This window comes from Pseudopipra pipra, chromosome 1, assembly GCF_036250125.1.
Source record: "Pseudopipra pipra isolate bDixPip1 chromosome 1, bDixPip1.hap1, whole genome shotgun sequence".
NCBI classification, from domain to species: Eukaryota; Metazoa; Chordata; class Aves; order Passeriformes; family Pipridae; genus Pseudopipra; species Pseudopipra pipra.
The window spans coordinates 28,756,691-28,778,485 of NC_087549.1; the positions used below are offsets into that span (position 1 = coordinate 28,756,691).

The 21,795-nt window shown below is 39.0% G+C and overlaps 1 protein-coding gene across 1 annotated transcript; it reads left to right on the top strand.

The window, feature by feature from the left end:
- Window positions 1–220: 220 nt before the first annotated feature.
- Window positions 221–9,903, top strand: IMPA1 (inositol monophosphatase 1). The gene is made up of 8 exons (XM_064649932.1): window positions 221–535; window positions 1,854–1,987; window positions 3,655–3,759; window positions 4,975–5,020; window positions 5,157–5,265; window positions 5,987–6,095; window positions 7,548–7,699; window positions 8,131–9,903. Exons 1-8 carry the CDS (start codon window positions 473–475, stop codon window positions 8,247–8,249), a joined length of 837 nt encoding a protein of 278 aa, XP_064506002.1. The 5' UTR covers window positions 221–472; the 3' UTR covers window positions 8,250–9,903.
- The last annotated feature ends 11,892 nt before the right edge of the window (window positions 9,904–21,795 follow it).

A 21,795-nucleotide genomic window follows, 5' to 3' on the forward strand; every position in this document is an offset into this window, starting at 1 on the left:
AACACTTTCACTGCGCATTTTGACAGCGTTGCCGCCGAAGCAGCGGCGCCCGAACCCTCACACGCAGGCGCGGCGGCCGCGCCGGGCGGCGGGAGGAGGAGGCGGGTCCGCGGGCTCGTCCCGGCGCCTGCGCTGCGGCGGGAGCGGAGACGGCGGGAGGGGGCGGTGAGTCCCGGCTCCTGCTGCGGCTGCGGCCCCGGCTCCGCCCGCGGCTCCGGCTCCGCCCGCGGCCGCCATTTCGGGGCGCCGTGAGGGGGCTGCGCCGTCCGGCCATCGCTCGGGACGGGCGCAGCCCGCGGGACCGCACAGCCCCGGAGCGTGGCGGGGCGTGCTCGCCGGGTGTTTCCTCGATTGCTAGGCTGTATCTCAGCAAGAAACTTGGATTTTGTAAAGAAAAAAAAAAATCAAAAAAAAAATAATAATAATTTTTGCGTTAATCTTTCCTTTTGCTAGGCTGTTTACCTCAGAAAAGATGGCAGATCCCTGGCAAGAATGTATGGATTATGCAGTTGGCTTAGCAAGGAAAGCTGGGGAGGTATGTATTAACTCTTTATAAATATTAGCATTATTTATTGAGTCTAGTATGTATGTAGGTTTTTGAAGGAGGTTGATGTAGAAATTTCTTCTAAAGAGTGTTTTGTCGAAAACATAAATTAGCAGAATCATTCATGATGTACAAGTTCAAAATTAGAGTTTTTTATGTTTGCAACTTGTTTAATTTAAGAAAACAACTTTGCAGTTTTCTGATTAAAGACTTAAAAGTAACTTTTGTTCCTTAAATCTGATTTAAAAAGTAAAATAAAATTCAGAATCGTGGTAAACAAAGATCACGTCAATTTTCCACCTTAAACTGCTCCTGTCTACCTTATTTTACCACTTGAAAGCTGATGACAGTCTTTCTTGTGAATGTCTCCATCAGCTTTATACAGTGGCCTCTTGTTGGGAGACAATACCATACTGTGTTCTCTCCGTCCCTGGAAGTGTTCAAGGCCAGGTTGGATGGAGCTCTGAGCAATCTGGTCTAGTGGAAGGTGCCCCTGTCCGTGGCAGGGGGGCTGGAACTAGATGGTCTTTAAGGTCCCTTCCAACACAGGCCATTCTATGATTTTATGTATCTCTTCATGAAGACTGCTTTGCTTGCAGTATACATCCCTTGCAGTGACGGTACTTTGCCCATTTGTGATCTAAGATGCCCTGGAACAAGAAAGAGTTTGTACATCTTGGCAGAGCCTCAGCACGAGCGGTTACCAAATGTTCAGTTCTTAGTAATTCTGCTTGGTACATTTGAATGCTGTGGCAGCCAGGCAAGATGGTACATGTACTAATTCTGTCCCCTGGAGATGCAGAATCTGCAGAAAATTGTCTGTGCAATGACCTCATTAAAATCTTCCCTCAGAAAATCTTTCTGAATTATAGTAAAAAAAAATCTGGGGGCTGTGAGGCATGGATTCTTGCTTAAGCTGATTCTGATAGTTTTAAGATCATAAATGCAGAGTGTGGCTAGAAATAGCTGACTTGAGCTCAGTATTAGGTGTTTATTCAACTCTGGTATTTAAATTTATAAATCTAAAACTTGTCCTAACAAAATGGACCCTGGTTTCATGTACCAGTGGATCTTCCTGGATCTTAGATTTAAGGTCATGTAAAACTTTGTGCTGATAGGGACTGGAGATGCAAGGCTAAGTCCTAGCTCCTGCAGTTAAATCCAGATTTTGTCGCTGCTTGCTTTTGTGTTTTGTATGTGCAGTGTAGAAAACAACTGTAAAAATTATGCTCAAATTTTGGGGGAAAACTAATATTTTCCATACTGTTAGTGGAGAAAGATTTTTATTTTTTATTTTTTTTTTTAACAGATAATCCGTGGAGCACTCAAAGAAGAAATATCTGTTATGACTAAAAGTTCACCGGTAGATTTGGTGACAGAAACTGATCAAAAAGTAGAAAACTTCATTATTTCTTTGGTAAAAGAGAAGTATCCATCTCACAGGTACGGCTTCTTATGAGTACGCTTTTGACAGAAGGGGAGGGGTGACTGGAAGAATAAAATTGAAAGTTTACGATTTTGCCTGGTAAAATTTCATTACAATTGGCATGCTGTAAAGTTGTACCATTCAGTAAATACCTTCGATAAAATCAAGTGGTTTAGAGTAGTAGTAGGTTGAGGTTTTGCCCAGGGCTGTAGTAACAAAACAAGGTGTCTGCAGGTCTACTGCCATGAGCTCAGTCTTGCTCCAGACTTAATGCTGAAAGTCAGTTCCAGTTGAGGCAGCTGTAAGTAACTTCTTGGTTATTTGTGTTGGAGAATCAAAGGTGGCCCCAGGATACCCAGAACCCACGTTTCTTGTCTGCTGTTGAAACTGGTGTGCCTTTGCTGTCTGTGTTGGATGGGGCCCATGGAACTGAGTGTGCCTTTAGCAAATCTCATACAGTTCGAGAACATTAAACATCTCTAAAAGAAGGCAGGATCTTCTGATTCTGCATAACTGAAAGTCTGTCATACAAAATACTGATTTTCTACATTGCTCTTCTCTTCCACCCCTCCCCCCCACCCCTGAAAAATTTATTCTTGAAGGATGAATTACAGGTATTTCACTTACATGGTCTTTCTTTCCTATTTTGACATAATGGCTCAAGGTTAGTACTGTTTCCTTAAAGTAGGTTTGCTATTTTTTTTTCTTTCATTTTCTTGGAGATTTTGTTATTGTAGCTATATATGTGGAATGTAGGAAATATATGTAGAACTGGAACAGCTGAAGTTATGCAAAAGTTCAGTAACGTAACCAAACTACTGTAAGCGTACAGACCTGTGGAATGACCTTGAAATAACCTTGATAAGCATTTTAGAATATTTTAGCTGCTTTTTATTTTAGATAATTGGTGTCACATTAGTCATAACGGTGTTAAACTTCTCTTTCTAATGAATTACTCATCCACCTAAATAATTACTCAGTCTCTCATCTCTTTGTGAAGAATCTGCTGCTTTTTGGAAACATGCTGTTCCTTTCTGATTAGTCATCTTCACTTCTGTAGTTAATCATAAAACTCCCAATCAATATTAAAGAGACCTTATTTGTTTCCTCCCGTTTTACATATTTGTGGAAGAAAGCATGTGTTTGGTGCAAACTTCTCATAGGTTGAGTAACATGTGATAAATTGTAGCAACATGGAAAAGGTGTAGAAGAGAATTCCACCCACTTCATCCTAATAATTTTGCAATTCAGAACAAATGCTTTTATGAGCAGCAAAAGTGTGAAATTTTGTTTCCTGTGGCATTGTGCCTGTGTGTCCCTTGGGTTTAGTACTATGTTTGACCATGCACTCCACAGTCTTCTTCAGCAGCTCTTGTCTGGATTTCCTCCCTTCACCATGTTACTGTTTTGTAATGCTTGTAGAACTAAACATCACTGTTTTGAATGCTAAATTCCAGTAATGTATATTGAAACACAAAACTCTTTTCCCCACGTATTGTGCTTATCTTTGACATCACAAATATCAATGCAAGCTTGGTTGGATGTGGTTGGTGCTTTTCAGATAAACAGTGTATTTCTCATCTTTTTTTCATGTGATCACTGAATTTTAGTGTCAAGGGCAGTGTTGTAATTCAGACTTTTTAATCAATTTCTTACTGTCTTTTAAATGTGTTTGCTACTTCAGCTTTATTGGGGAAGAATCTGTTGCAGCTGGAGAGGGCAGCATTCTGACAGATAACCCCACATGGATTATAGACCCTATTGATGGAACTACCAACTTCGTACACAGGTCCACCTTTCATTTTTTTTTCTGTTAGCAACCTCAACTGATTGCTCTCTTTCTTTCTCCAGTTCCATGAAAGTAAGGTTGTTTTTAACTTTTAAATTGCTTTTAAAGAGATACTATGAACTTGTTAATAGTTACAGATTGCTGTTTGCATTTATTGAGAGCTCTTGGGCAGTTTTTATAAGCATTTTAGTATTTCTGTAGGTGTCTTAATAGTCTCACTCTGTAACCAACACCAGTTGTTCCATGAGACGCCTATACTATATAGGTGGGGTCAGCAGTCTTGCCACAGATGCCAAAGAGAGGTGTGCAGATCTCAGCAGTAAAGGTCAGGACTCAGAATTAGGAGTTGCAGCATCTTCAGAGAGGCAATAGCAGCTCCAAGTGATGATTTCTAAGAAATTTTAAATCCATTGAGATCTAGGAGCCTCTACTGTAAGAGAAAGCAGAATACCACCAGTAACTGTCAGTGGTATTTTATACTAGGATGGGGAGGGGACTTTCAGTGTAATGCTGGCAGCCTGTTCCTTATAGGAATAGTCTTTGAAACAAGATGGATTTTGACCCTAGTGAGCTTTTCAGAGTTTACTTGATTCTAGTTTTGAAATGACTGCTGTTATGTGCCCCATGGCTTTTAAACAGCTGCTGACTCCTGCTAAATAGCTTGTTCAAAAAGCACTAAGAAAATAATCCATTTTGCTGGATTTTCAGGCTTAAAAGTCTGTATTATTTGCAGATAGTAATAAAAGCAAATGTTTGAAACTTAGACTGAGATGCAGCCCACCGTATCCTATATATTCCCACTGTCTGTACTCTTCCTGCATTCTCTGATATCTCACTTTTGATGGAGAAAGGGGAGGTGGGGGGAGAGGTAACTTGCTTTTGGAACCATTTTGGCCAGCTTGTTCCTTCTGAGAAAGGTCAGTAGCACAGAGGCTTGTTTGTATTCTGCGGCTGTAAAACAACAGTCCCTGAGCTGGTAACAGCTGTGACAGGGATAGTTTCAGCGGGTGGAAAAGTCTGTGCTTTAAATGGTAATTAGTGGTGTTGGGTCTATTTTCAGCTAAATTGTGCAAATTCCAGAAAACTGTTTTCTTTATAGTCCAAGTTTCTTTTTGAAGTATAGATTACGTTTAACTTTTACATATTAAGAGTAAACGTTGTAATTGAAGAAGTGTAGTATCTCACTATAAATTAGTGAAATGTTTTGTTTTGTAGGTTTCCATTTGTGGCAGTTTCAATTGGCTTTGTTGTAAACAAAAAGGTATACTTTTTTTACTTAATATCTAATCAAACCCAAATTAATTGCTTGTTGCTAGTTATAACTAAATTCTGTGATTTCACAGTAAATAGGAAGGAAGGGAAAAAAAACCTCAAGGTATTTTTATTTTTTCTTGCAGATGGAGTTTGGAATTGTGTATAGTTGTATAGAAGACAAGATGTATACTGCCAGAAAAGGAAAAGGTGCATTTTGCAATGGTCAGAAACTTCAAGTATCAGGCCAAGAAGGTAAGCTGAACTGAGTAGCTTGTTTCTGGTAGTTGCCAGATGGCAAATAAGACAGCAACAGTTTTACACCTGAATATATTGCTGTTTCTTAGGTCATAGTTTTGTTTTGCAAGACTTTCTTTGCCCGTGGGCTGTTTAGTTTTGAGAAACAGCTCTTATGTTCTCTTTGATACATATAACATGATCTGTGCAAAATCAGGACTCAACAATTGAAGATTTTGTTCCCCAAGTGTCTGTGTTGGGGCTTTGTTAGTTTGTTTCTTTGTTTTTAATTCCCTACCTGTCTGTAATCTGTCTGTGAGAGTCTGTAACAAATCTGCCAAGCAATTCAGCTTCTCCCAGGTGCTACCTAGTGGTTGAAGTCAGTAGCACTCTTCTATGCTTACAACCCATGTAAAGTAAAATCCATACTTCAAATGAGAACTTTAAAGATCTCGGGATTGTGTTAATTTTTATAGCAATAGAATTTTATTTACTAATAGCATTGATTACTGTATATGCACATTTGAATGTATATGCACCAGATCATGCTTTGTTCCTTGTATTTTATTTTTTCCTGCCATTTTCCAAGTAAGAACAGATTTTTATGTCTAATATATGTAATATTTTATTAAGATACCTTTTATTCAGTCTTGCAAGAAAGCAATTAAGTAAACACTGCTAGCTACTGTTATTATTTAAATTGTGCTGTTGGAAGATTGAGGTTTTGTTTCTTTTCCAGACATTACAAAATCCCTTTTAGTAACAGAGTTGGGGTCAAATCGTGACCCAGAGACTATAAAAATAATTCTTTCTAACATGGAAAGACTTCTCAGTATTCCTATTCATGGGTAAGATACTTCTGTTTTTATATATATTTATATATATACTGACAGTGATTAATGTTGTAAATATGATCATTTTTAGGAAGGATTAGTTGCATTACATTTGACACCTTAAATTGAAGCATAATTTAAATGTTTCTGTTTAGTAGCTTCTGCAGAGAAACTAATTGTGCTTAACATATGTAAGAGAACCTAACAATCTGTATTGAGAAGTGGAGCATGTTTGGGTTTGTAGGACTACAAAGTACTGTATTTACAAGTTAAAAAATTGAAATATAATTTTGTGCCATTTTTCCTCCCTAGAAACACACAAAGAGTAAAACTTGGATGGAACATTATTATATTTCTTAGTTTCCTTTCCTCATAGTAATGAAAATTTGGGGGGGGGTGTTATATATATCAGGAGACAGAAGTACATCTCCCTTTCATCTTTCAAAGCTGTAAATTTTTTTTTTATTTGTCCCAAGCACTTGGAATTGTCTATATACTGCTCTTATTTTGACTACATTCCCTGCTTCCTCTCCTCCAGATAAGCCAAAACCTGCATTTCCACAAACCATTTTACAGTTAAAGGAGGTTTCAGCAGATAGTTTTTTGTATTCATGTTTCTGAACTAAAAGGGTTTGTAGTTTTATGCTGAGATTCTCGGGATTCACTTAACATGCAGATTTTCTTCTACCTCCAGAAGTCTTCTGATGTCATTAAAGAATATATGCGAAGTTGTAAGTAGGGAACACATTTTAGGTGTGTTGTCAGTTCAACTTTGGCATTTCATTTGTAAACAGTAATTTGAGATTGGAGTTGATTGAAGTTGGTTCTTGCAGTAACTCAGCTACTACCAGTTACAATTTAATGTACGTTTTACTGATAATTGAAATAACTGCAGTTATTTGTACAAGCCACACTCAGTAAGTGCATCCACATTTCCAAAAGAAACTGAAATATGTGACACAAGAGTTTGATGAAGTTATCCAGACAAAATTTATGCTGTTTAATTTATTTTTTGTGTTAACTGTTATAGGGTTTTATAAGTCAGAGATGTTTACTGAACATCACCAGAGAACTGAAATAACTGGTTTTTCAGCTCTGAGTAGCGTATACTCTACTTGAATTCTTGTATTCAAAGATCAAAGTAGAATATCTGTTGCTGTTTCATGTGTAGATTATCTTCCATAATATGTTTGAGGTTAAGAAATCATTTAAGATATGTTTAAAACAAAATTGACTAACAGAATTTGTAAATACAATTTCTGGAAATCTGCTATATTTGGAGAACTCTTCAAGCTACTTAAAGAAATTCCCATTTCTTTACAAGTTTCACTGCAGCATTCCGTCACACTTTCTCTACGTCAGTTCACTTTGCATATGACACTTCTGTGTTCTCTGTGCAGTGTACACAGACATTGTAGCTTTTTTATAAACTGTTCTCAGTTAAAACAACAACTACATCTCCTTTAGGATTAGAGCTGTTGGTACAGCAGCTGTGAACATGTGCCTTGTGGCAACGGGTGGAGCTGATGCCTATTATGAAATGGGGATTCACTGCTGGGATATGGCAGGAGCTGGAATCATCATTACTGAAGCTGGTGGAGTGCTGCTGGATGTAACAGGTAGATACACGGGCCTGCACAATACTCTCTTGTCCTTTTAAATGGCTAATTGGGAGCAAAATATAGCTGAAACGAGAAGGCAAAGAGTTCTTTTCAATCCTCCTTTCAAGCTACCACTACTGAACAGTGTTCCCATCCCATTAATGGACAAAGAGAGGGACAATTGTATGTTTTAAACTACAAGACAGCCTTTAATCCCTTGGCTGCACACGTGGAAGAGTGAAAAAAGGCAGTAAATATACACTGAAGAGAATTAAATGTAGCTCATACAAGACACCTGTTGTGTTGAATGCATTTTTATCCAGAGTCAAAACTTGGTCCTAAATAATAATGTATAATTTACACTTGATTTTTTTTCAATGCTTATTTTCATACCAACTCTTAATTTTCTCCGTATATAAGCTGGTTTCTTTGTTTGCTTTGGTTTCTAGGTGGACCATTTGATTTGATGTCTCGAAGAATAATTGCAGCAAGTAGTCGAGCTATAGGAGAGAGAATAGCCAAAGCACTTCAAGTAATTCCTCTGAGAAGAGATGATGCAACTAACTGAATACCAAAGCTACACCTGAAATGTCATTATCTAATGTTGTCTCATATTCCCACGTGGTGCTTGTTCTACACCTTGAATAGATGGTAGTCTTTCAGTACTGGTGTGACTGCTAAGTAGAGCTTTGAGATTGGAACAACATTCTGAGTAAGCTTTAACTGTTGACTATTTTATGTAACATCACAATTAGATAAAAATCAAGAAAAAGAAGCAAATATATGCAACTAGTATTCAAGTTTTATACTACACTGAAGACGTAGCAAGAGACTCTTTGATGTATAGATAAATAAAGATCTCTAGTTCCGTGAGTGACAAAACAAAAAATCACTGTCCTTACACCACAACCTCACATCTGATCTTGAACCCAAAAGATGAAGGCATTACTGTTTATCCAGTCTTTATCTGATCTTCAGTGTATCCATTTCCTTGCAGTTTTTTTAGAGGTAGTCCACACATTTCCAAATTTGTTAGTTGCTTGTTGTTTTGGCTCCAGTTTAAAGACTTTATTACTTACTTTATTACTTATTGGTTTTGTAGGAATCATTCTCCCTTTCTTATGGTAGATAAACACATCTTTAGCCTCGTACGTGGCCAGTACACTTGCAAATCTATTACAGTTGCAAAAGTAGGAGATATTGTGCCAGAAAATACGTGTATCTCACAGAAGTTCTGAGCACACCTTCTATCACCAAATGTTCTTACTTCTAAATGAAGATGAAGTATGATTTGCATTTTGTTAATTTTGCTTGAGTTTCTTCATGGATCAGTGTGTTTCAAAGTCTAAGGACTAATTAAATCCAAGAGAGTTTTCAGTAACTCAGATGGCAAAAAAATAAGCCTATAGTCCATATTTTTTACATAATTATCTGTAAGTTACAAAAACAGTGACCAACCAGGACTGGGTTTCTGTTGTGTTATAGAGTGTACAGACACAAAAGATACATATCTAAACCTAAACTCGTTATAAATATAAGAAATATTAGTGATTTAATTCTTGGTCTCAGTTGTTCCAAACTTTGAAAACTATACTGGTTCTTTGAATTTTTGTATTTAAGATTGTTAAAGGCATCAGTGCACTGTTCAAATAATTAATGCACTTTAATTTAAAGATGTAACTTAAAACGATTTTTAGACTTTTTTTTTGTGTCAAAAAGTTGTCTCTTTGGTTGGTTAGTCAAGACACAGCAATGCTTTGGAAAACCTGACTTTTTGTACTGCTGTCCCACTTTTTATTTTGGAAAATGGTGTACTCTATTGAAGTTTCAACAGATTGCTTATTATAAATTTCAGTCTTTTATATCAGTTGATTTTCACAGATTTTGCAGAAGTACTTAATATTAAGTTGTATCTAATACCACATGATTATTGTTAATGAGGTCAGCCTGCTGTTTAAAGGTCTTGTCAAAAAGCCAGACTTACATGAATTTTACTTTTTAAATTCCCATTGACAAGGACGGAAATCTTTTGAGCATTTCACTGTAACTTTATTGCTGTAAACAATGTGGGATCATCATTATTTTTGAGAATTATGTCTTCTGTAACATTTCTGTGGCCTTTATATAACAAATTCTGCATAACTTTATCTGTGAAATGGAGACATGTCTAAAAAATACTTGAGATGGGAGAACATGTTAGAAATAAATACACTTTAGCAGCAGTGGCTTCTGGTGTGCTTCCTTTCTTAGTGTTCTTCAGACTGCAGTGCTGCATCCCAAAAAGCTGGATTTGTGGGCCTCAAACTTCATCTGATTGGAACACTCTTTTCTTCTTGGCCTCTGATGTGCATAGATCATAAACCGTTGTGCCTTTGGATGTGGGGTTATGTGTATGCACCTGCAGTTGGGGTTTTGAGTGAATACTTTGACCCCTTCTGAGGAGATCATGGTGCATTAATCATCTCCAACTTCAGACTCAAACTTTATGGATTATCTTGCCAGTTATTTCTTTTGGAGGTCCATTAGCTTTCCTAATTAATGCTATTTGAGGAAAAATTTATATGAGTTTCTTATCTTGGCCTTCTCATTCTATTTGTGTTGGAGACCAGCCTGATTGGAGTTTTTTTACTCTAAATGGCGGTTTTTATCACTGTTTTCTTTTCAATTTCAGCCACCCTTTTAGGAGGATCAGAAATCCCAGTTTGCCACTTTGCTAAGTATTATCTTCTCAGATACTACTTCATTTAATATGAATGCATTTTTCATCATGTGAAAGGACGTTGAAATGTAATTATTTAACTTCAAAGGCATTTTGTTTCTGTGCTAGCCTGTAATTTTGACAAGTTTTTGTAGTAAAACAGAAGGCATGATTGCTGTGTAATCAAAATGCTTTTGAGAGTTTATGTATGAAGTAGTCTCTGAATGTTCAAAACAAAATGTGTGGGTTTGTTGCTTTGAAATATGGAGTGGCAGAGTTAATCATCTTAAATTCTTTAAAAAAAAATCTAAGATAAAATTATGTATTTACAAGATAGCTTTTGCTGGGCAATGAGACAAGTGGGAAGGAAAACCAGTTACCAGAAATTGAACAGACAGAGTGTCAAATTAAGATCATGAATACTTCTCATGAAGACATAACAGTCCAGTGTACAGGAAGCTTTCTTGCATAGCTTTTCAGTGGACAACTCGGGACTTCAGCTGGCGAATTCCACCATGATCTGAACCTCAACTCTGAGTGAAGAACACTCAAAACTTACAGGTGCAAGAAGAAGACCAAGTGGACAGAGTCAGCAACTGGAGCAAGTGAAAAAATCCAATAAATACTACTGGAAATTAAAGGACCATATGGGCAAATTTCACCAGTCCCTCGGCCTTTACTTAGAGAATTTGACTATAAACCTATATTATATATAACCTATATTATAAACTATATATGAGGTATGAAAGAGAGGAGGTAACCTTAGTCTACCATCCTGGCTATCATCCATCACTGATGCTCTCCATTTATTGATTTGATGACAGTTTGTGATTGTTTTCTGTGATGACCTGCAGAGCTTTACTCTGTCTGCAAAGCAGGCTATTCCAGTATATTCAATCCTTCAGAGCTTTTCCCAGCATGAAATATTGCCAAAGACAAAGTCATAAAAGGCTTCAGGTTCTTGTCGAGCCCTCTTAAGCAGCCCTGCAGAAAATCCCTCCTCTGCTCCCCCATCTCCCTATTCCTCATAATACCCGTGACCCAAAGGTATGGTTTAATTCTGCATAGTCTAATGTCTAGGTGTGAACTAGACATTCTGACTAGATATAAAATGTTGTCCTGTGGCCTTGGTATGAAGCATTTTCAGTACAGGAGATGTTTCTTTTCCTGAGCTTTTTCCCATCCTCTCAAAGCCAGCTGCTAATTCAGCTCTATTGACTGCCTGTGAGGGAGGTAATTGCTTCCTTCACAAGTCTGATCCTGCTGCTCAAGTGCTGGCAGGCAACCTTTCAGCACCACATTGTTTTTGGATCTATAGCAGCTGACATGACTGCCTTTATTTGCACAAACTCCAAGCATCAGAAGGATATTGTCAGTGATGTAACATCACAAGAGTGTCGGTCAGATCTCCTGTACGGCATAATCCATTCAACCTGGATTATCACTTGTCCAGTACCAAAACTGACAGTGAATGTAGTCTGTCACATCACTCTCCAATTTGGACAATCCTCACACAAAGATCTGCAGCTTCTCAAAGATCAGCAGGAGCTTCTGAAATGTCCTCAGTGCCCACTATCTGCTGTCTGCCTGCTACAACAACAGGGCAAAGAAAATCTGACACACTTCAAAGCCATATGCAGCATCCAGAACAAACAAATTGGAGGACTGTGCTCAGCTGAGAGCACATTATGGCACTATATGAAAGAGCTACAAACTCTTGCCTGTTTGAGAAGGAGAATGGATTAGATCTCCCACAGTAGAGCAGAACTAATTTCCTAGCACAATTCAAGCTATTAAGACGCTAAATATAAGGGTGAGTGTACATCCTGTTCGAGAAGCTTATAGCCTATGTTGGTGACTGGTACGTTAGCTTGAGTTTGTATATCGTGTGCAATACTCTTGCTTTGCACAGTCGCAGTTATGATTTTTATGCTGAGGTGACTCCCCCTGAACCAAAGTTGCATTAATTGGGAATCAGGCCTTCTGTACTCCCATTTAAATGGAAGGAAACGAAGCCCAAAATACAACAGCAATGGCTGTGCCACAGTAATAAGGAAGAAGGGAAGACAACGCTCCTTTTTATGCAGTGGAAGATTAAAGTTTAGGTTTTGTCTCTCCTTAGCTCAGCAGAGACCACGTTTACAACCATGTGAAGCACTAATTCAGAAATGATTCTACGGCAAAGACTTGAAAATTAATTTCATAGGAGCTCTTCCTCAGCTTACTGGGTTCCATTTTCCTCTGCTGCTGTCTGTCCCTCGGAGAGGTGGTTCCGCGCTATTTTATCCTTCCCATGGACGTAGGCGGAGGTCGATCTCTAAGATGCACAAACTCCTGAAGAGCCGCACCCCTCACCGTGCCCGGCAGAACACTAGATGGCAGCCGGAGCCAGGGAAACAACGGGGGACTCAGGGTTCCTTTTCTTTAGAGAACACTCCCTTTTCCACGCCTCCCTTCCATCCTCCTCCTGCTCCCTGTAGTTATTGTTGGATACAATAACTGAGAGCTGAGAACTATTCAGAATAATTACACCACAATTTTTTGAGGACTTCAGCTCTGTGTTTCTGTGACTTGAGAAGGACTTGTGCCAGCAGCATTAACATTCACTTCTTTTCAAATTGTGTTGAAGATTGTGATATCTATCACAAGAACAAAAATCTGAATTCTAAAATAAGTTAAAAGATATACAAGTTTTTGGACTATACTACATTTAAGGCGTTAGTCGCTTCCCCTAGATTTTTACTAATTAGGGCATGGTTTTTTAGAAGACTTTTTTTAGGCCTACCAGATAATCTTCTGGGCAAGGATATATTAATCTGTACACAGGTACAACAGCCCTGGGACAACAAACCAGACACAAATGAGCAGGTCTTTATGATCTTTGAAATGCAACTGTCTTATTTTCCAAAGAGAACACAAGCTCAATATTTTGCCTACAAATGTGTTGTGATGATGTGAAGGAACTTTATCAGCTGTGTCTGCACTGTTCCTAGACTGTATAGCATATTGAGACTATATTTTTCAGAATCTGTTCAAGCATGGGTAGGTAACTCATCCCCTTATTTCAATATTTCATGGGTGTCTGCTGCATCCTATAAAAAGTTTATTTGTATTTATGACCTTGCCTAGGAAAGTAGCAGCTTAAAGATTAAGTACCAACTCATTACTGACAAAAGGATCACTCTTTATCAAAGTGTGGCTGGTTAAGATTTACCTCAACACTGTTCTCAGGAAAAGACTTTCCTGCCCTGCCTCCAATATGTCTAGAGATGCCCTGCTAGAGCACAACATCTAGAATATTTCCAGTGTAAGGACACTGCTGAGCACATCTGCACAGCCTGTTGGGCAGGCCCCAAGGTATTCTGCTTCCTAATAGCAAGTAACAAAATGTTGTGAACTGTCTGCAATGCCATTTCCATACAGATTGGGGTCACTTAAAATGATCAAGTTACTCTAGTATGGATCAGCATGATACAACTCTTTTCTACTATGACTTCTCTATGATGTTGCAAGACAGCTACACTCTCCTTCCTTCTACTATCCTCAGTTTCAAATTCCCTTTGGACAAGAGAAAAGCTCCAAATGCTGTTTCTGGCAGTGGGGTCCTTAACCAAGGACAAATAGCTGCAGAAAGAGAGTTCCAGATGAGATGTGTTGACCTGGGGAATGCCGAGGTGTGGGATCTTCCGGAAGGTAGAAGAGGGGCTTGGCCAGAGTAGACCAATGATGCCTTAAGCCCCTAATGGTTTTTATTTTTCTAATACTTTTAAATTTTATAAGTACCGGAAGTAGACTCTAAAAACAGCATCCCTTACATCCCTTTCCCTGTAGCACCCTTGTTTACACATTCCTTAACCCTCTTACCCCATTCTATGCTCCCTATATCACTCCTACCCCCGAATCCAGTAGAAATGTTTAGTCTTTTGTCAAGGCAAGGCCTAGATTGTTTGGAGAATGCTTGTATCTTGGCCTGAACCACAGAACATGGTCAAAAACTGGGTGACTATGTACCCTTTGTGCTCTGATGATGGTGAAGATGAAAAGAGGGTCCCGAAATACACCCCAGACCCATTTTCAGGGGGTGGACCCGGGGCAGTCCGGAGTAAAGGCCACAGGGTGGACACATCTGGGATTGGATGGGCGGTATTATAAAATGTAACAACTCAGGCATGGCCTGCGCGCGTCTTGTAACATCTTTGCCTTGGCATAATAAATCCTTTCTTATCTCACCCCTAATTAACTGCTCTGGAGATTTTTTTGAAGCACCATAAATCCCATGGCAACACCAACAGCAGCAGGGACAGCAGGTTGTAGTTTGGTACCAGCTTATATTAGTATCTGCAGGGAATGCCTCTAGTTTTAGAAAGGTCATTCTTTTCCTCTATACAGTTATATAGAAAGCCTCTGTAGGGATTTTCAATTTTCTATAGTTCTTCCAGATTAAAAAAAATAAATTCAGGTATAAAAGTGCATCAGGATGCCTTTCTTATTAATGGCAGAAACCTCCACTTTGCTGGATGTTTGCATTGACCTATTGTAGGCAAACATAAAAAATACTCATTATTTTCACCTCACTACCAAAAGCTAAAAATAATAAAAGCCCCCTTTATTTCTGCTTGATTATACTTGAAATTGTGGTTACAGTTCTCAACAGTTCTCCAGCAAAACACATTTAAAAGAGAGTAATGGTTAATGTTATTAGAAATTCCTGTTTCAATATTTATTTAGTTGTAATTAGCCATGTATTAGCTGTGTAAAAGTAAATTATATCTCACTTCATCTGTGCACCTTGTTCAGCTCACTATGTTGAAATGGAATTCGTAATGACAAACCGTCATAGCAGGGAGAGGTTAAAAGCTCTACTTCTGTAGGCACTTAGATATTAATAGCAGTTTCCACTGAAAGGAAGTGCAAACCCAGACATAATGATTCCCATCAACAGTCATTTGCGTAGCTGACACTGAAAAACACTGCTATGCAGTCAGCCGGATCAATTAAGAGAGAAAATGTTTTCCACTACTGTGCACTCCAGTTCTCTTATTTCTCCTATCTCTTATTTAAATATCATGGGAAATTAATAACTAGTAGACTCTGTCAAACCATTTCTTTCTTCCTCTTGTGTACCTGCAAACTACTAAGCCTAATACTTGAGATTTTAGGAAATGCCAACCCAACTCTATACTCAGGTTAGTTCCTCCAGCTCAGCAGACTCTGTTACTAGTGTTTATTTTTTCTTCCTAAAGTTTTCATTGCAATCCTCACTGCATTTCAACTGAAGTCAAGTGGATTATGTCTCCTTGGGAATCCAGAATAGAGAGTTCATTGTCTAGGTTTTTTCATTTTAAATGAAAGATTGACAGACAAAATGTACAAAGGCTGGGAAGCAGAAACAGAAATCACGACCCCATTCCCTCTCTCAGGTACACGTGTTCTTCACTGGAGTGCTGATTTCTTTAGGCTGGAATACCCTCTTCTCTTCCTTTTCAGAGCAACACAACTTCTGGAAGTTTAAAAAAATAGGACCATAAAAGTATTTGATGTATTTGAAATGAACATTAACCCCAGCTACTTCCAACTCCATGCATGGCTCTGCTCCAGAAGGGTCTGACCTACACGGAGCCCTGCGGATCTGATGTAATCCATAACGAAGCTCTTAGAGTGCTCTCTCTGGAAAGCGCGTATTTGCATCTATTTAAAAAATCATTTTATTTCAGCAGAACATCTAGGAAAAGAAGCAATCAGTCAGGTTTTCCACAAATATTTAAAGATATTACATTGGTTTAACCTTCACAAGAAAAGGTACCATCTGCATAGGAGATGGAACAGAAGATAAGTAAGAAGGAAAAACTCACTAATGGTTTTAATCTACAAAGAGACTAATGATTTTCTAAAGGTGGCATCAGTTACAATAAAAACCCCCAAATCAAATTACAGCTGGTGAGATAGTGTAAACAGCAAATAAAATAAAATGTTAGATTTTTCTCCTCTATTCATCTTAACCTGAGCATGCTCATTAAAAATTTAATTTGAAGGCTTTTTTCCCCCCACTTGCTTCATTTCTTCCAACATTTGCATGATGTCACACAGAGGCAGCATCTTGGATGTGTGACTCTTCCATTACAGTCTGTGAAATTTATCCCTAGCATTTCCATACACAGTGCAGCAAATGTAAATCCACTCCCACCCTTCCTGTTGCAATGTCTTCTGTCAACAACTTCAGAGGCAGCATGAACTTAATGAACTCAGGCTGCAACACCATTAAAGATGATGCATTTAGTTTTGAAAAGGGTGTCTAAGGGGGTGTCTGTCTTACGGTGACAGAGATCTTGCAAGCTAATGGTAGAGAGGACACTTTGCAATAGCTTTCCACTAGAGGGAAGATGTTTGGGTAAAGTGAAGCTGCATGCAACAGAAATTGCTAGGGTTAGTTTAATTTTGGCTCTTAGTTCACCGGCTTTTTAAAGCAGAAACATTTACAGCAGGTAGGTAGGTGGGCCTGAAGAAACATACAGCAGGTACTTTGTCATGTTAAACCAGATTGTAGCTGATGCAATTTGAGCTAATTAGGTGACTGAATGTAGATGAGGAAACCTAGATGAGAAAAGTAGTTCTATGTGTAACTCCACTGATTTCACGCTGCCATATTTAGGAGCCACAGAAATGACTCCTGGTAGAATCATGATAAAATGTTATGGTTTTGGTATTCCACCAAAATCCATACATCTATATTATACATATTTATTACCTTGCCAGTGTCCACATACATTAAAAAAAACCCTGGTTTGGAAAAGCTAAAATTCCTGTATAAACTCATGTTTAAACTCATGTATGATAAGTTTAACTTTTTCAATTTTAACTTGATAAATGCTAATTAAACTTGTACCCCTCAATTTGCTTTGCCATGGCTAGGCTTAGGAGACCTGGTGCCAAATATTTTCTACTCATCACCACCGAAATACTTTACACCCCTGAGCAGTCACTTTTAGCAGTGACAAACCAACAACATGCCAGAGAGGAGCAGGTGGTAATGGTGAACAGTCCCTTTTTCCCCAGCTTCTGAGAGGACAAGTGTTCAGATCACCATCTGCTTCTTCAGCAGCAGCTGGCCAGTAGCTGTGTGCTCAGCAGCCTGACCCTGCAACACCACAGATCTGAAGTAAGAGAGCAGCATGTTCTCAAACGCCTTCAGTGGATGACAAGTCATTTGATTGATGCAGGTGTATCTTCCTTTCCTTGAACCTCCTACATGATCCTGTCTGTGGTGGGATGTTATTGATTTTTACAGGTTCATGTACGTCCAGCAAAACATTTTGTCATGTGCTTACCTGTAGGTTCACTTGTAGTCCCAATGACACCATGGAGTATACTTAGGGAAACTAAGCACATGCCTGGGAATACGTCACAACCTAATAGGCTACTTGGCTTGTGGGAGGGTAGGGATCATGACCATGGTTTGTAGGACTCTGTAGTTCACAAAGGCACAGAGGCTTTTATCCTCTAAATTTCTATACCTTATTACAGATTAGCACAAATAGCACAAAAAAAATCAACAATAGCAAGTATATCTATGATTAATGAATATATATATATATCAAACTATTACAAATGATGATAAGCAATCAATAGCATAGTATTGATCATTAGTATGGCAGATAATAATATCAGCAGTCAATTGTGTAGCAGTAACAAGAAAGGTATATGCTATTACAGGTTACTACAAGCATAATTAGTAAAGCAATGTATTAACAGTACAGTAGCAGATACACTCACAATAGATTACTTATATGGGTATATAAACTGGCTGGTATCAAGTGAATTACACTGATTTCAGAAGGGGACAAACCACCCCAAATGAGAAGACAAACTGATCCCAGAGGAGTACTCAGCCATCCCAGAGGTGGTAGGACAATCCCCCAAAACTGTGCCCGGAGGGAGTCCAATAAGATAGTTAAGCAGAGCTTTGCTTTGGAGATGATCTGCGTCACCAAGCCTGGAGTCAACCAGGCATCCCTGGTGAGAGTTCAAGTTCTCAGTGAAAGTTTTTGTGGGATTTAACCAATTTAGGAAAGGAAAAGCAAGTGAAGCATGGGAAGTACTTGGAGAGAAGGGCTTCATCTTGGAAAAAAGCACCTCTTAGACCATAGAGGTATAAGGGTTTTAAGACATCATCAACTGAAGTAGTCAACAGATACTGTTAATTTCCACTTCTTCACATGTAGCAGCCAACAGATGATGCTGTTTGCTGTTCCTTTAGAACCATTTTATTTTCCCAAACTGTGTACGCTTTTTCAGACACTAAGTTGCTGTTACAGTTTCTTATTTTGGGACTTATCGATAATGTCTCAGGATGTCTCCGTTTTCCAGGTACCCAGCTGTACTTCAAAGATGTCAGCTGCACTGCTCAAGATTGTTTCTCTTTCCCCAGCCTGGTCTTCCACATCACAGTTTCAGGCTGGCAGACTTTTCTCTGTCAGTACTTTTCAGCAAAACATTTTCTTTTGCTAAGTAATTTTCATCCTTTCAAGCAGGCCACTTTTATGGCTGTTCACATCAGGACATACAAAGGTTGGAGGGTATTCCTAGAGCAGAGCCCTCCACCCCAGCAGGCACCAGTCCACGTGTTGAGGCTGAGGAGGCAACACTGGCATTTATTTTCAACAACTGCATCTGATGAAGTGCTCTTTTGTTATGTTCACTTGTTGGAATTATTTTCTCCATGTTGCTACTGCTTTTCCTGATAAGTGCCTGTATTTCTGTTTAACACTCAGTCTCCCACAACAAACACGTTTTTTATATTCCCTGCAATGAATGTTCATCATTTAATTAACAGCACCAGAGACTATTAGATGTCTCAGCCATGCCACTGCAAAGCGAGAAACTTTAACATGAACCACAACAGCAATGCTGGAATTTAATTATGATTACAGCTGTTAGAAATGAAGATAAAAGATACAGATGAATAGAAAAACTAGTCCTTCCATTTTGACAATGAATCATGGAGAAATAGTTTTCTTGTGCTTTTCTTCTGATTTCATCCTATTTGTGCTTCCTTAACACCCCCGTAAGAGCATTGAAAAGGAGTGTCAGAAGCCCCTATTAAAGTCAGGACAGATAGTGTATTACTTCTTCCCTAACCATAAGACCAATTATCCTTTTGAAAAAGAATATACAGTTGAAATTACATAATTTGCTCTTGACATCTATCTTGGCCAGAATTTTTTTCAACACTCAGATACTTAAAATTAGTTTTTCAGTTGTTGTTAGTAAACCCATTATTCCCTATCTCCTCTCCAATTCTTTCCCTCTCCCCTAAGGCAGGTGTTTTCCCTGAACTCTTGTTCCCCTCCTATATGTTCTCCACCGAGGTTGCTTCAGCCTGTCTTTAAATATTATACTGGACAATTTATCAGGCATGCTGAAACATCAAACATCTAAGAATTTTACCTTCCAAGATCTCCCTATCCCATCCTTCATCTACTCTAGGCTGAAATTTTACACTTTCTGAACTGGTATTAATTATTACAGAGATGTTTATCATTGATTTTTTTATGGAAAGCTAAACAAAAGAAAGAACTGAATGTTTTGACCTTCTCCACATCAAGCTGTTTTGCAAATGAAGCAGGGGCCGCCTTCTTGCCTGGTTCTTCCCTTTCTAAAGCTTTTTTTAGCAAAATTCCTTGTTATTTGCCATTTTTCTTATGCCTTGGTCTTTTGTATCCTGTTCCTAATTGCTCAAGCTCATTTTTCTTTTCTTGCAGCTATGAATATGACCTCCTTTCCATTTTTTTTTCTTTTGCATTTGAGGACAGAGGTGAAATGACAGAGAGGCAAGCTGCCTGTGTCCTGGCTGAATATTTCTGCATCTGTCCTTCCTATCATTCCTTTTTGAGTGACAGCCATCCTCCTTAGCTTAACCTTCCCTCTCATCAACTTCCCATGAAATTTTAGTGATGCAGTACCTGAATTTAGTCAAATCCACCTTTTCCAAGGTCTATTGTTTTGCTTTGCCAGTCAGCCTTTGTCTTCACCTCTTAACTGTGTATTCTTATTTTGGCAACTTTCATGCAAGCTGATGTCAATATCAGATTCTCTCTAATGGTTGTTAAGTAATTTACAGAATTAACTTAATGACAACTGAAATTAAAACAACAGAGATAAGAAAATCTGTGAGAATTAGGCACTACAATACTCCTGAATGGCTGAATTAGAAATGTGCATCCTTATTTTCACAGTGTCACAGAATATGCTAAGTTAGAAGGGACTCACAAGAATCATCATGTGCAACTCCTGGTCCTGCACACAGTCACCTCCAAGAGTCTCACCAGCTGCCCAAGAGTATAATCCAAATAATTCTTGAACTCCATCAGGCTTGGTGCTGTGATCGCTTTCCTGAGGAGCCTGTTCCAGAATCCAGCCACCCTCTGGATAAAGAATCTCTTCTAATATCCAACCTAAACCTCCCCTGACACAACTTCAGGCCATTCCCTTGGTTCCTACCTCCACAGAGAAGAGATCAGTGTCTCCTTCTCCTCTTTCCCTCACAAGGAAATTGTAGACTGTGATGAGGTCTCCCCTCAGTCTCCTCCAGGCTGAACAGACCTCAGCCACTTCTCATACAACTTCCCCTCAAGGCCCTTCACCATCCTCATTGCCCTCCTTTGGACACTCTCTAAGAGCTTAATACCTTTCTTATATTCCAATGGTCAAAACTGCACACAATATTCCAGGTGAGACCACACCAGTGCAGAGCAGAGCAGGACAATCCCCTCCCTCGACCAGCTGGGGATGCTTTGCCTGATGCCTCTCAGGACATGGTTGGCCCTCCTGGCTGCCAGGGCACTGCTGACTCATATCCAACTTGCTGTCGACCAGGAGCACACCTAGCAATACAGCAGTCTGAAACTCCCTGGGGAAAAGTTTGTAGTAAACTACCATAATTAGATAAAATTTCTTTGATGAACAGTAGTAAGAAGGTTATGTTAATTAATTGGTGCCCTGTTCTCTAAGATGCAATTTAACAACTTTAAAAGGAGTCAACATCCCTTAACACATTATTGGTGTAATAGGACTGAGTTTCATTTGGGAGATAGCTCATGGCACCAGGACAGAAGGAGTTTCCAGATTTATAGTTTTCTTGCATGTTCTTAGGAGGACAATTTAAATTTAACTCCAGCTGTTTAATGCTTCAGATCTTTGTTCATTAGTACTTCACCATAAAGGGAGGCAGGTTTCTACCATGACCTCCATTCTGCAGGTCCATTTCTGGGCCCACTGGGATGGCCATGTGTAGCTCAGCCCCTGGCCTCCCTTGTCTGTATCCCTCCGACACTCCCCTGCCTGCCTTGTGGGTAAGGTCATGCTGAGCTCTCAAATTTGGATCTGTGTAAAGCCCAATGGAAGCTGCTGCTTTCCTTCA